Below are 15,049 nucleotides of genomic sequence, written 5' to 3' on the forward strand. Positions count from 1 at the left end.
GATAATAGGTCATGCGGTAATTAGTTCAATAGGGAGTGTTGAATATGGGAACAAAGTCTCACATTGGAAATTGATAAGAAAAGAAAGTTACATATGAGGTGTAAAGATACTTCTAAAGGCGTAAGATCTTTAGGAAAAATCTTTGCGGACTTCACCTAAAACAAGCAGTATCAAACCGAGTTAAGAGTATTTGTGGGCTGATTTAGTCCAACGATCACAACTGATCCGTTAAGAAAGATGACAGTCCTAGCAAAGTTGCCAAGTTTAATTTTGCCAGTGGGAAAAGATGTTGCAGAAACTTCAAAGGTCACAGAACAAACATCTCCTATCCAAATTGTATGGAGGTTCAGTGCAGGACAAAGCTGAGAGCTGTGATAGAAGTTAATTAAGGCCAAATATAGCATGGAGCGGGAATGGTGCACAGGCCATCTAAAGATGAGCTATGACATGGCTTTAAGGAAACAAACTAAGAATTTGTGTAAAGAACTGTGTTGCTAGGACTCTCCAAAAATACTCTGCGCCCGTGTAAGATCCTCCAAAAAGGATTTGACACACACCTAGCAGTATTTTTGGAGAGTCCAAGAAACATAGTAATAAATTCTACATTTTAGTGAAGCTAAAAAGTGGTGATTGCAGCAAGATCAAGTTTTAGCTGGTTGGAACCTGCTCCTCTTAAAGACACTTCAACTGAACATTATGGTCTAGCAAACTTGTAAGGATGTACCAATACAGAGAGTAGAAATGGAGTTATATGACCTGCTTTACTTGGATATCCACATGTGCCACTATGTTGCTCGGACTCTTCTACAATACCATCGGGTGTGTCAAATCCTCCAAAAGCTATGCATTTTTGGAAGATCCAACACAGGAGCAGCAATATCTGTGAAGGATCCGAGCAACATAACATGTGAGGCATGCTTTACATAAGACGACTTACAAAAAAGGAACTTAACTATTGTAGTATATTCAATATGAGTTGAAGCTGTGACGAGAACTGTAGATATCAATTTCTGCATTGTCATTCAGCTGCACATTACGGTATCTGGTCGAACTTTTTTGGTGTGCAGCAACAATGCCTAAGAATGTAAAGGGCACCCTGGAAAGTTGACAGAGAGAGTATAATGAAATCACTGGAATTAATATGGTCACAGTACCCTCATGTATTTCATGGACTGACTGGAAGAAATAAATTATAAACTCTGAGGGAAGATCTGATGTTGAACATAGTGTAAACTATAGATGGTTACAAACTTTGATTTTTTGGTGCAAAATGTACAATTTACTTAAATGATTTGGACACGTCGATGGACTTCATTGATCTAAGATACTCAGAAGGAAGTTTAGTCCTGCAAAACTTGTCAATCACTTGATGCCGGAGAAGAGCCCCACAAGGGTCTATTGTACGCATCTTTATCTTGCATTTATGCAAGAGGTTGTTTCTACAAGTCAAACCCGTGATTTCCTAGTCACATGGAAACAACTTTACCAGTTACACCAATGCTTCCACCAACATTTGATGATGCTTATGTAAATAATAAAATTTTATTACTTGTCAAAATAATACCTTTTTCCTGTAGAATCAGCAGCATTCAAAAGGTAACAAGACAAAGATGCTTTTACATTAACCAAAAATGGTCAAGAATGGACAATAAAAGAAAGGAGCATTCTATAATAGTCACCTCTAAAACACTGTAAAACTGATGCTTTTTTGAGCTCAAAGCAATTACATTAAGTCTACATATGTCAATGTATAAATGAAATTGACAAAGTTACCTAGTAACTTAAATCTCCAAAACTCTTCGGACTTTGACCGAAATTTTTTCTGCTGTGGTGTATCTATCTCCATCTAAATGACCACCATTCACCTTGACACTTTGATAAATCAAGAAAAAGGGGGGAAAGGCTTTAAAATGAATTAGTTGTATAGTTATGTAGAAGAAAGATGTCCTGACGCTAGTCTCACTAGGAAAGCTACATGAGACAAAATTTAAACAAAATGATGTGTTGGATATTCATGCTCATATCCATTATAATCATAGTACAGCCGCTCTCCCTTAGCTATATCACGAAGCGCAACCAAAAGAACGTGGCATGCACCCTTAACACTGTATCTCACGCATTTCAGGTTCTGCTTCTTCTTACCCTCCCTGCAAAAATTGGAATAGTCTCAAGAACAGTAGGTTGGCTATTTTCAATTTCTATAAGATTCTTGATATGAAAGGACAGAGATTCTGAAATTGATTGTTGACGGTTGGTTGAGCATATCATAAAAAGCAAAGACTTTAGAAATCCAAGATTTATGGAGGAGAAAAGATGGACACTACTGGCTTACGGTGAATGGTTATTTATGCCATTGATAAACCGAGAAATGTTTCCACGCTTATCAGGGCAGATAACAAGACTTCTTGATGGGTCTCTTGCTAAAAGAAGGGTCATCATGCTATCACAATCATCCTCCTGTCGATTCCTGATATAATCCACGTCGCCTGTATATTCTGCTATTATCGTCAGGTCCTTTATAGGCCCATCAGCTTCTACAGTATAGCTGCATTAATAAGATGCATTGTATTTCATGTGCAAATACAAAACAAACAGACAAGAAACCCACAAGCAAACTGAGGTAACTATGCATACCCTTCACGAGAATCAAAAACTACCATGAGAGGAGGGCATTCCCCTCTTTTATACATAGCTCTACACTGCTCCAAGGTTTCAGTATTTTCTTTCGAGAGAACCTATAACAAAAGGAAAAAATTGCATGGTGAAATATGAGCTAACACCTTATATCATTCAAAGAGCAATAGAATAGACCGACCGACTGTGGGACCGAGAGCAAACCTGCATTCCACCACTTTCAAACTTGGCATTGTTAGCAGATTTAGGAGCCATGCCAGGTATGTAAGTTAGCTCATCACTGAATTCCATATCGAGAGCTGTCAGTGCAGAAGCAAGAGATGTCATTTGAACTAGCCTCCGGTGAGAATCCTCTGTTGGACTAAATGGTGATAGCCTTCTGCGTCTCTTGTGGAAAACTAGTGAACGCTTACGACGTTTTCTGATATCTACTGACAATGTCGACAGGAAAGGACGGAAAATAAGAAACTAACGACACCTACTTTTAAAATGTTAAGGAGAAAAATTCGCTAGATTGCAATAGATTACAAGGATCTCGTAGCAAAATATATCAAGGGAAATCTCTGAGAATAGAAAACAAATCTACTCATAATGATGTGTAAAATCTCTTTAATACAAGTCATAAATTTACATTCTTCAAAACAGAATGATGAAAAACTGCAGCACTATATCACGATATCAGGAAAAGAGAAAAAGAAAACCAAAGGAGTAAGGCCTAGTGGTCTAGTTTAAGATTTATATCTAATTGGGTAACACTACATAGCAACAAAATCATATCAGTGAATTGACAAAGAAAAGTTCATATTTTACCAAACAATTTTTGAGCTAACCAGTGCTATCACACTGTATTATTAACTGAAATGTGCAAATCATCCTTTGTTAACAAGAATATATCATCCTTGAAAAATTTGGTAAGGTAGTTAAATGAATGCTTCTAGCAAGCTTAAGAATTACCCCATACGTGGGTGGTTTGATCAAAGCATATATTAATTAAGCCTCAATCCAAAATAGTTGCCAGATGTGGAAAAACTAGAATGCTTTAAAGACAAGCATATACAGTATTTATCCGATCAGTGTGAAAATTTGATCAATCACATGATCATTGAGACAGATGATTATTAAATTTCTTTCATATGTGCACAAGTATAACTCTATCACAATGGCAAGAGTCACTTTTTAGACAGTAGAACATCTAAGAAAGTATCTTTTGTTAATCAAACCATACTTAGCTTGAATTTTTTATCTGAAAGAAGAAACCTTTTGTGTTCAAAATCCAATTTCTTCATTAAGAAAAGTAATGACTAAGTGAGATAAAATTGAACAAAACCTTAATGTTCTACCAAACGACTGGAAAAAAGAAAGGAAAGTACAGTTAGATGGAGTTATCTGTTAACTAATAAATTCCGATTGAACGGATAACTTCTGGTTCATGAAAATAATTCAGAGATTACTCTATTATTAATTATTTTGCAAGTAACTTAAGATTATCAAATGCCATCTGACATTAGCTGTGCTGCAAAGACAGAAAGACAAGTTATTAGCAAAACTCATTTGATCAGAATGATAAGATAATGAATATTGAAGCTAAACGTAACGCACACTAAGCTCATCGATCCACCAACTTGAAATTAAAAATAGAAACGAAAGATAATAATAGAAAAACGTCAATCCATATTAAAAGAGCAAGTAGGAAAGGAACTCTACATCCAAAACATAGGTCACATAAATTGGAAACGATAAACAAACACTCACTACTATATAAAGGTATGATCTTGCACTTCCCCGCTCTAGTTTTAAGAGGGAAAGATTCATGTCCTCCTCCACCCCCTCCTTTTTTAGTAATAGAATAACCTCAGTTCACGTTTAAGTTTGGCGGGCTTAGATTACTAATCCTCTATATGAATCCTACATCTTCCGCTCTAAACATAACTTAGCATAACAAAAGTAGAGACATCAATTAATCAGCTCTAAACAAAGTAGTATAACAAAAAGTACAAAGACATCGATCAACCAAAACACCTAAACATCCGATTGTGATCTCAATTGTATGTACATTATAACCTATCCCGATATAAAGATCACATTGTTTCATTTACCTTGAGCAGATGAACATTTTACCACCATTTGACTCTCTTTCTGAATGCGAAAGAAATCGACTATCTTCTTTTGTGAAAAACCTAAACATCCACAAAAAAAAAAAAATATACAAACACATTATTTACATTATTTTGATTCATAATCGAATTTTTTTATTAATTTCTTTTTCTTTGTTCATACTTTTGATTATGCGATGTTGATCACCAGAGCAATGAGGACAATGCCAAGGTCCAATGGGGACACGAACTACAATTGGACGAAGACAACACATATGAAACCCTTTGTTACATTTATCACACAGCAACAGCTCCTCCGGCCTTTCTCCAGAGCCACATTGCTCACACAAAACTTCTCCGTAGTCATCTTCTTCCGACTCCAACTCCGACTCCGAGTCTTCTTCTTCCTTGGGCAACTCCACACGCTTTGCTACTTTCATGATCTCCACCATCGACCTGAATTTCTTCGGCGGCGGCGACATTGACATCCGCGGCCTACGCCGGCGGTAGCTCTCCGAAGAGTCAGCTGACGGACGGACCTTCCTTTGAGCTACCGGCCTCGATAAAGCTGCCGGCGACGCTGAGCTCGATGGAGCCATTGATATGACGGCGAAAAAATGAGGGACACTGTTGGAAATAAATTATAACGATTAGTTAATTTTCAATTTCGAATTTTATTTTTCTTTGTTTAATTGGAAATAAAATTATTATTTTTTATTTTGTTGCAGAGAGTGTTAGATAGAAGAAGAAGAAAGAAACCCAAAAATGGAAAAAAAAGGAAAGAGATGATACCCACCCACCCAATCAAACCACCCACCCTCAAACCCACCCAGGGTGGTAGAAGAAGGGTTGCGGGAAATTAGGTGTGACGTTAGATGACGTGGAAGGAGGTGATTGCTAAAGGCTAATATGCACCGATTGAGCGCACGGAATTTAATGTGCGCACTGTTTGTTGGGTATTAGTTTCTAGTTCTTATTACACTATTTAGCGGCCGTTAAAAGGGATTTAGGCTTTAGAGGAAAGAATGGGGGGTCAAAGTGACAGTTTTGACATCTCAAGGGGGAGATGAATGTAGATTAATTAATTTATTATAATCACATTTAGGACCCAAAGCATAGCTTCATTTTCACTCCAACTTCAAAAAATTCAAATAAAGTTATTTGAATTTTATACAAGTTTAAATATCTACTTGTGCATACTCAAAATTAGAGGACATAAATGTCAGCTGAAATCAAGTTAAAATACATATTTATATATTATGTCTTTAAAGTAGCGTGTGATTTAGTAGTTATATTAGGATGTTTGCTTAATTATGTAGTTTTTCAAAAAAAAAAACATTAGTAATAATATGTAGTAACTCATATATGAGAGTTAATATATGAAATTATGTAACTATTTTCTATTTTGAGATATTATTATTTTAGAGAAAATTTAATTGTACATTTCAGATGGTTAAGCTGAGTGATTTTGTTAGTTTGAGAAATTCAGAGATATAAACCATATTTAGAAAAAAAATACATTCAAATTATAAATATCTTTTGCAAAAAGTATGTCCACACACAAGTTGTTAGATTAATTTAATATTTAAAAATTAGCAATATGTTATAAAATAAATTAAGTTAGCAAATTAATAAGTAAGAGAGATAGTAAGAGAAAGAGAGAGAATGTCTATCAAACTGACTATTTATAGCCAAAATACAGCTAAAAAGATAAGGAAGAAAGCCAAAAGAAATTGTCCATTAAACATTAAGTGGGTCCATTTATTATATGAAACATCTACTAACTTAGTATATTATAATACAAGATTTATTATATAGTGTTTAGGTTTAATCTGAAGTTTATCCAAATAATTCTCATGTGTTAAATTAACTTTATCCCAAAGGATTTGTGAGTATGTTTAGTGCAAAAAGAAATTTGATTTCAGTTTTAGTAATATTATTCTTTTGGGAAGATATTTGTTTTTCATTTCCTCCCTGTTTAGCAATAAATTTAAGATTCTTAATTGATTAATTTTACATAAAATCAAATGAAAATCTTGTACTCTCCAAATATTTAATTGACGTGGTGAGAAGTTACTATAAGCATGGTCGCAATATATAATTCTAATATGCTCCTATTCAGAAAACAATATTAACTGTGAAAATTTTCGAGATGTAATTATTAAGATACTATATTTTGAGTTATAATATGATTATTTAATTTTCAAGTGAACAGATTGTAAAAAAAATTAAAATATAATGTATTAAAAAATAATTTTTAAAAAAGTTATTAAATGTATACATGGTAATTCAGAATTACCATGTAATCAGGTGTCACGACCCCGACCCACCGTGATTGACATCCACTTTAATCCTCTGGCGGAAGAACCGTTACTACAATCTAACTAAGCAATATTAAGACCACACAGGCATCTAAATACTAGTTTAAAAAAACTGAGTCTCCATAAACTCAGTAATGTAACAAACCAAACATAACGTGCGGAAATTCAACTTCTAAAATGTGAAAGTCGTTGTACCAAAACTCTACTGACCAACGAGTCTAAATAAAAAGGTGATGCAACCCGAAAAATCATAAAATAAAATAAGAGTCTAAAAGATCTAAGTTCTGAAAGGACGGACCAAGACTGAGAAGAATTCACGGAAGCCTGAAAGAACTAGCTCACCTTTGAACTCTGAAATCAACGATCTCCTATTTGAGGTCTCTCAACAGCCACCTGATGATGTCCTCTACTCAACAAGGAAAGAGCAAGTGCATTATCAATACACAAAATAATGGTGTACTGATAGAATCACGCGGTTATTCCAGTAAGTGAAATATAAGAAAGTAACCACAAATGTAAGATCCCGCATGGTTTAAAGGTTGTAATACGTCATACTAGGGTAAAGTAGGGGAAAATGGCTTCGGAGGACCCTTTTTGTCTCAAAATTAATGACATATAATTGTATATATGAGTTAGGATAAATTCCTAAGTATTTGAAGTGTATTTGATGTGTTTTAGGGTCATAAGGGATCTCTAACACCAAGCCGAGTCTAAAGAATTTCTATCGGCTAAGATTTTGGATGAGTTCGTATAAGGGTCAACTTCAAACGACCATATCTCCTAGAATATAACGAATTGGGTGCCCCATGAATTATCAAATTAAAGGTATTTGAGTCTTCTTTCCAACGTCACCAAGATTGTATTTTTTGGAGTTTGGAGTCAAAAGTTATGATCATTTTACTATAGACTATCACTGCAGAAATTTCAGGCTTGGCGCTGCAGTGGAGCTCGACGCCACTATACCCCCCGAAACTAGTCTCTGAAGTTTGTCCCTTGGTGCGACACGCCACTATAGCATCATCAGGGTTTTAATCCCATTTTCTAAATTTTAGGGGCATTTTAGTCTTCTCTTATGTTTTAACCAAAAGTGGTGTCGTTTTGGAGGCTGAATCCTCCTATCTAAAGACCCTAGACCCTTCAAACCCCTCATTTCTTTCACTCTAACTTTTCCAACACAAATTCTCCCTTATCAAGTTCTTCTAAGGGCTTCAAGCCAAGATTAGATTTTCAAATTCAAGGCACTCAAGTCTCCTTTCTTCCTCAAGTATTCTTAAGGATTTGGTTTCCATCAAGGTATGTGGGTTTTCATCCATAGGTTTTTCCATCCATGGAGCCCAAATATTTTCTCAACTTAGTATTTCAATTTTAAATGATGAAATATTATGGGATTTTACATGATGGTTCCAAATCATAGATTATGGTATATATGTGTGTGTGTATATTGACTCTTAATTTCAAGTGATGAGTTTTTATGGATTTTCATACTACAATTTCAAATGTATAGATTCTTGAATATTTGAAGTTATTTATCTATATTGACTTATTTTGATTCTTATTTACATGGAATGGATGATTTATCAATGTTCTTATATGAAGGTTTGAAAGGTAGTTTTAAAGTCCATATGGTGGGTTGTTTTTAAAATGTTTGATTTGATACATTCATATCACTCTCATGCATACAACTATTCTTTAAATGTATTTGAAGATCTTTTTGAAATGAACCCACCTAGTTACTTATGATAAAGCAAAGTTGAAATGAAGTTTGACACCAAATGAATGTTTGACAATGTCTACAAATGAGTTTAAAAGTGCTCTTTGCAAATAAGTTTTGTGAATGATGATTCTATAATGTTCAAGCAAGTTAATGATAGGGTGAGTTAAGGCCCTAAAGATATTTCATGAATAAAGATATTTGATGATGAAAGGTCTACACTCACATCACATGAGACAAAGTTAAGTAGCTATTCTATGATTTTGTTCTTATGAAGAGTGGACGGGTAGTAGATATGGCCCCTCCAAAAGGATGATTGAGTTTATGATTTATGGTTTGTCTATTTCGTTGAGAGTTTACCTAGCACCGAGTGGAACTTGGGATAGGCATTCTCTCCCGTAGCAAAGGCAAGAGACCAGTAGAAAGATCCCATTATCCCATAACTACGTACCACCGTAGGAAAAAGAATCACCCGTTAGTAGAGGCTTGATTCCTTAAAAAGGATCACCCGTTAGTAGAGGCTTGATTCCTTAGAAAGGGTCACCCATTATTAAAGGCTTGATTCCTTAGAAAGGGTCACCCATTAGTAGAGGCTTGATTCCTTAAGTAGCTTAGTAAATCCACTTAGGCATATAGGAGTCTATCTTGGCAAGTAGTCTCCCGCTTTCCTCCGATGTATGGGTAAACATTGGGACTCCATGTTATGGCTCACATGGTTTATGTCGGTTAACGGTCGCTCTCACAAAGGTACAAGGTCCCCCTTCCAATGTTTAAGATATATTATATGATGTCTACTATGTCTATCACAAAGTAAAGTATGTGATCTCACAAAGCTAAAGATTTCTTTCAAAAGGTTTATGATATACTTATTTATGATTCATGGTATTTTACAAGTATATGGTTTCTCATAATGACTCATGGTTACCTCTATAATGTTTAAGTTTCTTTTATGATTCATGATGGTTTCTATATTTCATTGACTAAGCTTTATAACTCTAAAAGATATTTCAAATGATTCCAAGGTTTTAGCATGGTTCATTGCATCACCTTATTGCATAATGTTTTGCATTGCATGCTCACATACTTAGTACATTCAAACGTACTAACGCATACTTTTGCCTACATGATATCACCATGTAGGAACCGACATCTCTCCTCGACCTCCTCTACGTGGCTAGTTTGGATTAGTTTGAAGATTGCTTGTGGTGAGTTCATATGGTTTGGGAATAACATCCCTTTTATTTTAAGTTTATGTTATGTAGAACATTAAGACTTTTATTAAGGCATTCCTTGACACTTATTCTGAGGGTGAGCTAGGGACATGTCTGAGCCCCCGCCATGTCTATTAGTAGAGGTATGTTTGGACACAAATGGAAAAATATTTTTATTTCCGCTTATTATTATTTATCATTACCAATGAAATGCTTAATGAATGCTAAGAGGCTTGGGTGAGGTACCTCCGGGTGTCTTATTCGCCGTGTCACATCTAGGCCCTAGGTTTGGGTTGTGACAACAACACAGTAAGCACACATATACAGAAGACTTTATCACTTATCATCTCAAAAATAGTACATACACATATACACAGGTTAACAATCTCAATTTCAATTCCACAATCAAAGAATGGTTCTATCATGGAACCTACACTCAAACTATTAGTGTGTTGAACGTGACATTCGATTCAATAATGTGTCAAAATGTGACACCTGATCTAATGTTGTGTCAGAACGTGACATCCGATCCAATTATGTGTTGGAATGTGATACTCAATCCAATTTATGTGTCAGAATATTACACCCAATACAATCAACCATAATCACAATCACAATCACAATGAATAGTCTCACACAGTTACAACCATCAAGTAATAAGTTCATTGCTTGCAATTGATCACAAACAGTCATTTCATTTAGTTCATTTCATCTTTCCCTCTTCACATACGTACATGCATATAGTGGAGAAGTTAACAGGCATATATGATACATACAGAAAAATAAATCATCACCTACCTCGAAACCAAGCCTGAATGCTCTTACAAGACTTGAGCCTTCCATTTCCAGAGTCTTTCAGCTTATTCTTGGTCTAAAATAATTACACATATGCAAATGATCAATAAAATGACATAATTTACTCGGATTAAATCATAATACTAACCCTTATCCAATTTCATGATCCAACTACCCAACTAGGATTTTTCCATCATTAATTTCAAGTCAAAACCCTCCTCCCCCTCCCCGACAAGGATAGTTAGCAATGATTCTAAGTTCTAAGAATTAAAATACTGATTAGGGGAGTAATTGACTTACCCTTAGCGCAAGAATTCGTGGAAAACTCAAAGAAATAGCCCTAGGTCGCTTTTTCTCTCTCCAAGAACAAGGTTTGCAGAAAAATAACGTTTTGGGGACTTTTTTCATTTTTACTCGCAACTGGACCACTGTCCTGCCATAGAAGCCCCGCCCTGGTGGATTGCACGAAGACAGAGAGTAGGTATTTGAGTCCCAAACTCCCATTTTATAACACACTCTCAACCCATGACGTTCTAAATTCAACCCTTCACGCCAAGATCAATTATCGAAGTTCTAGTTGCCCGTATTCGATTTTGTAAAGCCATACATTCTCCTTATCATCTTGTCTATCAACTCAAATGATCAAACTCATAATTAAATCCCCCATCCATTACCAGATTACAGTAGACCTCACCTGACTCAGATTTCGTCCAAGTCTGGCCTAGACTCAAAATTCCCAAGTCACTACTCAGAAATTTTCTGGCTCAAATTCCTCCCTCATTGATTTATTCATAACTGCGGAAACATGTCGTCACATCAAGAGTCAATAACTAATTTTGTATTTAATATTCTTTATTTCTCAATCAGTTGAATTTCTTAGATATATTCCTTCCTGAAAATATTCTTTTTTTTAACCTCTCACGTCTTCTATTTCTTCTATGGCAATGAGTTTTCATCATTTTGGAAGAAATTATTGGCATTATCATGAAAAGTGAAAGATTCTTGTTGATACCGATTCAATATAGTGAAGATGAGATTGTAACGGTTTGCTATTCAGTAAGTTTGTTTTAGATTATATAAAAAAAATTAGTTGAAATAAAAAATTTAATATGTTTTTCTTTAAGAGAATCCTTTGATTATTCGTTAAGGTAATGAACTAATGTAAATATAGCATGAATTTTGTGATAATTTCGTATATTTGAGAATTAAACATGATGATACTTTCAAAAGTCCTATCACTAAAACAATTTTATGTCTAGTTAAATTTTGCAAAAAACAGTGGCTTGTATATATATTTGACATAATCATAGTATAAAATGTGTATTTTTTTGTCATTTAAAACTGTTCAAAATTGTCATTTATAATGATTGTTAATTTGGTATATGTTGAATAATAGTTATATGAATTTAATATAGTCTTTTGATATATGGGCTGATTAATATTTGTATACTTTACCTAAATCCCTTAATGGAAAGTTTAATTACTATACATCCCTCATTGTATCAAAATTACCCGATATCCCCTTTTTTCAACTTTTCTGATACATTAGATTTGTATCTGATACATCAATTATCCAATCAGTAATTAATGAAGATTATCTATTTATGGATAGTATCTTAATATAAGGGATGATTGGTTCTTCAAATCAATTAGTGATCTAATTAATGGGATTGATTTGGTTAAAAAAAGAACGGTTGTGCAGTTGAAGATTTAAGCCAAAAAAAACAGAGCATAAAAACAAACCAACTTTGTTTCCATTTTTTTTTCCAGTTTGGGTTATGTATCTGATAGATCAGTTATGTATATGATACATCAATTGTTAAAAAAAACAATTGGTATGTCCATGAAGATTCAAGCAAAAAAACATAGCGTCGTCTCGAATGGAAAAAACAGAGCATCAATTCATACCGAAGTTGATTTCAATTATTTTTCAACTTTTGCTGATACATAAGTTATGTATCTGATACATAACTTTAGCTATAGAATAGTTAATGCATATCAGCTATTTATGGATAAAAGATTGGCTCTTTATATCAATTACTGATCTATTAAAGAAGGCGACAGTTATGTAGATGAATTTTGAAGTCAAAAGTCAGAGCATCGACTACAAGGAAAACAACAGAGCATCAATTCAAAGCAAACTTCGCGTTTTATCAATTAATCGATATGAATATCCCGATACTACTGAGACATTCTAGAGTTTGGCAATCAGTTATTACTTATGAACAATACAAAAGTGATGGAGTCGTTGTCGGTGACAATGTATCTTACTCAAATTTAAAAGCAGCAATCGCTGCTGAATTGAGTGTGGATGAATCAGAGAAACAAATTGAAATCCGATACATAGTTGAAGGTAACTCGTCGCCAATATATATTCGTAATGATATGGGTGTTAATCTTTACATAGAGTTGAAGAAGAAAGAGCCTGGTTTCGTGAATTATCCCCTGTGCATATCAAGCTTTGATATAAAAAGATGTGAGATAAAATCATTCGACAGTACATCTGGAGCAATCGTTTGTGCCGAATCAAATGCGAATGAGTTCCATAATTTTGGTTTAGAAGAATCTGGTAAAGTTGCAAGTTGTTATATAGCAGAATTGGAGTTGATGAACTACATAGATGATACAAATGGTGCGGAAGTGAAGGAGAATCAATTCTATAAGGATAAAACAACTCTAGTTGATGTAATGGCCAAATACAAAATCAATAATGAATTTAATTTCAAGGATAAAAGATCCGACAGTAAAAGGTATGCGCATATTCTGCATTTGGAAATTTTGATGTTGGATAGTATCCAACAGTATGTATCAGATACATATTACTGTGTGTATCTGATACATTCTTAAAATAAAATAATTTTTCATGTCATGATACATCAAAACTCCATTTCTGCATTTGGAAATTTTGATGTTGGATAGTATCCAATAGTATGTATCAGATACATATTACTTTGTGTATCTGATACATTCTTAAAATAAAATAATTTTTCATGTCATGATACATCAAAACTCCATTTCTGCATTTGGAAATTTTGATGTTGGATAGTATCCAACAGTATGTATCAGATACATATTACTGTCTGTGCATGATACATTCTTAAAATAAAATAATTTTTCATGTCATGATACATCAAAACTACATTCATGTAACTCAGTTAAAAAATGATAATAATGCTGTCAGTATGTATCAGGTTCATAATACTCTATGTATCAGATGTTTTTTTTTAACAATACATACAAAGAAGCATGTATCAAGTACATGGGTTGACACACTTCCTATCAGTATGTCACTGTATTTGTTGATCTTATAAATGAAAAAATATTGATATGATACATGTCATTTTTTTTAATACAAATGCAGTTATGTGATAGTATGCCTTTCAAAAGGATGTTGTTGGAGAATGAAAGCTTCATGTTGGAAAAAAACGGATATATTCAAAGTTAGATATTTCAATAGTGAACATTCATGTGCACTGAGAGATAGGATTTTCAACAAAGTTCATGCTACAAAGGCTTTTGTTAGTGCATTCACAGCCCCTAAATTGGTTAATCATAAGAGAATTGTCACCCCTAATGATATACGAGAGGATATTAAATCAGTGTATGGAATTGATATTACCTATCAACAGGCATGGCGTTCAAAAGAGCATGCTTTGCAGATGTTAAGGGGAAAACCTGCTGATGGATATAGACAGCTGCCTGTATATATACATATTCTAAAAACCGTATATCCAAATTCGTACATAAGTATGCACAAGTCATCAACTGATGAATTCATGTATTTGTTCATAGCGTTAAGGCCCTTGATGAGAGGGTTTCAGTTTTGTCAACCAGTAGTTGTTGTTGACGGTGCACATCTTGATGGACCTTATAAAGGGACGTTTGTATCAGCTAGCACACTTGATGGGGCAGGTATTACTTTCTTATACTGTTTCTTATTGAATAATAGTGTGTCATCTCATTTTTCACGTTTGTTGTAATTCTGATGAATTCTAATAACTATTGTATCGCTATTATTAATTTATTAGGTTGCATATTGCCGTTGGCGTATGGTATTGTTGATACGGAAAATGATTCATCATGGACGTGGATTTTTCAGAATTTCAAGAATGCATTTGGAGAGAGGGACAATATATGTGTTGTATCAGATAGGAACGAAAGCATAATCAAGAGTGTAAGCATGGTATTTCCCAATGTTCCTCATTTTGCATGCATATGGCATATATGGAAAAATGTGTGTACTAAATACAGAAGGAGCAAAGCTGTACTAATTGACATCTTCTA

General features: G+C 34.2%; 1 protein-coding gene across 2 annotated transcripts; it reads right to left on the reverse strand.

Moving 5' to 3' along the window:
* Nucleotides 1–1,493: 1,493 nt before the first annotated feature.
* Nucleotides 1,494–5,672, reverse strand: LOC129900988 (probable Histone-lysine N-methyltransferase ATXR5). 2 transcript variants are annotated; one of them, XM_055976092.1, is made up of 6 exons: nt 4,912–5,586; nt 4,731–4,811; nt 2,839–3,065; nt 2,635–2,735; nt 2,333–2,545; nt 1,494–2,147 (listed from the first exon to the last, which is right to left on the reverse strand). In XM_055976092.1, exons 1-6 carry the CDS (start codon nt 5,324–5,326, stop codon nt 1,988–1,990), a joined length of 1,197 nt encoding a protein of 398 aa, XP_055832067.1. In that variant the 5' UTR covers nt 5,327–5,586; the 3' UTR covers nt 1,494–1,987. The 2 variants fall into 2 exon arrangements, with proteins under 2 accessions (XP_055832067.1, XP_055832072.1); XM_055976097.1 differs by having other exon boundaries at nt 1,495–2,147; nt 2,839–3,062; nt 4,912–5,672.
* Nucleotides 5,673–15,049: the final 9,377 nt, after the last annotated feature.

This window comes from Solanum dulcamara, chromosome 1, assembly GCF_947179165.1.
Source record: "Solanum dulcamara chromosome 1, daSolDulc1.2, whole genome shotgun sequence".
In the NCBI taxonomy this organism is placed as follows: domain Eukaryota; kingdom Viridiplantae; phylum Streptophyta; class Magnoliopsida; order Solanales; family Solanaceae; genus Solanum; species Solanum dulcamara.